Source organism: Paramisgurnus dabryanus, chromosome 10 (assembly GCF_030506205.2).
Source record: "Paramisgurnus dabryanus chromosome 10, PD_genome_1.1, whole genome shotgun sequence".
Taxonomy (NCBI): domain Eukaryota; kingdom Metazoa; phylum Chordata; class Actinopteri; order Cypriniformes; family Cobitidae; genus Paramisgurnus; species Paramisgurnus dabryanus.
The window spans coordinates 35,985,917-35,988,549 of NC_133346.1; the positions used below are offsets into that span (position 1 = coordinate 35,985,917).

Here is a 2,633-nt window from a genome sequence, read left to right on the forward strand (position 1 = left end):
TGCTCTATATGTAATGTATTGAAAAGGCAGAGACAAGTTCTGATGTTAACACCTTGATAATTAAAATAATGCAATAAAAGTGGAAATACATTTATTTATTTGTGTATATTTTTCGCCTTTTCCTCTATTTGTGCTCATTTGGGTATCTGACAGCAGCGCTACTTTCATGTTTGTCCTGTCGTGACTCGCTTTATATAAAACACCCGTTAAAGGAAGATATATCAACCATTTGGAGGAATTAAGTATTAATTTAAAGATTAACACAACACTTAATGGATAACTAAACTCAGATGTCTCAAATAAAAGAAAGATATTGAAAATATCACTCGGAAGAACAAGAAATCGGTAAGAGGTTAAGGTATCAAATATTAATGCAAAAATGTTGCATAACTAATTATAAATAGAGAGCATTAATCCAGTGATTTTCTTAACAAATAGCCTTCCTTTAAAACTGTAAGTTGCAAAAAAGAGCCATGCATGAAACCTGGGGCGGGGTGGGACCAAAAAATCTACCAGGATATTTTGTATACCACTGGCCCTCTCTGGTAAAACAAAAAAGGTCTCGTATTTGTAGTAAAACTAGGGTAATACAAATCGTAATCAATCTTAAAAAAAAAAAAAAACATTTTCATAATAATAATAATTAAATCATTAAATCATGGATAATTTTCCTGAGTAACTATACAAAATGATACCTGTTTGAAAGACGGATATGCGCACCTGTCAATCAGCTATTACATAACAGAGCGAGGCCAGAGATGAACGTGCTCATAAACGGGAGTAATATGGAATAATATGTGCATCTTTGAATAACTGTAAGAATTTTTCCTTTAAATATAAGTTTTGTCATATAAAGTTTGAGATATAATGTTTTTTCCACTGTTATTGCTTATTTATTTTAACGCGTTTGGCGCATTTACCTCAGAGTTTATTTCAGTAATATTGCTGTTTTTCCGGTAATAATAATACAATTTACATGCCAATCCTGCTTCCTTGTCTCTTTATATCTATTTCATTATGCTGTTATGTTAAGTTATATGTGGATATTTATTGCCATATGAGACGTTCATTGCCGTTATATAATTTTTAAATCATATGTGGAATAATGTGTGCATCTTTGAATAACTGTAAGAATACAGTTCCTTAGATTTTTTTTCCGAAATAATAATGTTGTGAGGATATTTATTGCCATACTGCAGTTGAATAGGCTACTCTTGTCTATAATATGGAAATCACATAGTATGAAATATATAATGTGATACTGCAAGTTTACCCTTCTGATTTTTATTTATGATATAGCCATATGGAGATAAACCTTTGCAAATGTGCAGATTTGATCCATTCATGTACTGCCACCAGGCTAGAGATTTTGAACATCCTTAATCCACACTTACTATCAAATAGTCTATTTGCTTGATGGATCAATCTGACCCTATATATTTTTTAAATTCTAAACATGACTGGACCTGCCGAACAGGTTGAGCACTTTTATATACTGTGTTGAGCAAAAAGGATGCACAGTTTGATCAGAGGGAAGCGGCCACACATCAGGCGGGGTTGCTATATAACTCGCAATGTATAACTATTATAAGACCAGCCCTCGCAGCCTCAAAACACTACCGGCCCACCTTGAAATATCCCGACTCTCCCGATGGCCACTCCGCTACTGCATGAAACTGAAGACATGAACCCAAACACATAAGCTTGATAATTTTAGGCAAAACTTTGAAACAATATCTGATATCTCTCCCGATGGCCACTCCGCTACTGCATGAAACTGAAGACGTGAACCCAAACACATAAGCTTTATAATTTTAGGCAAAACTTTGAAACAATATCTGATATCTAAACCCCATTTTCATTTGCCACAAATTTCTTGATCTTTTCCTCTGTGTATCTCTGTATGTCAGCTGTAAAACTTCCTAAAGTGATCGTCCTGCCGACGTCCAGTGAAGAGATTTCCAGCAAGATGACAGCAACACTGATGTGTGTGGCCAGCAATGGTTTCCCTTCAGACTGGAGTCTGAGCTGGAAAGTGAATGGGAAGATGTCAGGATCTCAGGAGAACAGAGCTGGAGTCCTACAGAAAAACGGTGGTCTGTACAGCTGGAGCAGCAGTCTGACTCTAACTGAACAAGAATGGATCAACAGAGACTCAGTGATCTGTGAGATCAGTCGGGAAGGTCAGACAGTCACTGGAGAAGTGAAGAAAGATCTGTGTTCTGAGTAGATCCTCTCTTCTTCTCATCTCTTCTTCTCATTCATGTCTCACATCAACAGTGGACAACTATTCATACAACAGTCTGTTTGTCTCTGCTTTATTCATTCTGTCTGCTTTTCATCAACTTCAATAAAAGAAAAGTAACATTATATTCTCTTGATTTCTTTTGTCTCTTTTCAACTTTATAAATCTGTTGATACTTCGGGAGTTCACACATCTCACATTTATAAATAAACTTCACTCAATGAAGCATGAAGACATCTGCAGATAAATGATGAAACAAGTGCTTTATTTGATGTTTGTGGTGTAACAGAGACATCAGACTCATGTAAGTGTATGAACATCTGCTCTGTAAATAGAGGAACAGAAATCTGATGATGTAAATATGAGTTGAACTCTCAGTTTCACTCTT

At 35.5% G+C, this 2,633-nt stretch overlaps 1 gene segment (V, D, J or C); it reads left to right on the forward strand.

Annotated features, from left to right (window-relative positions):
* The first annotated feature begins 1,105 nt into the window (after positions 1-1,105).
* Positions 1,106-2,370, forward strand: LOC135718426 (Ig lambda-2 chain C region-like). The segment is given in 2 exon segments: positions 1,106-1,127; positions 1,911-2,370. Coding segments are annotated over 2 exon segments (342 nt in total).
* Positions 2,371-2,633: the final 263 nt, after the last annotated feature.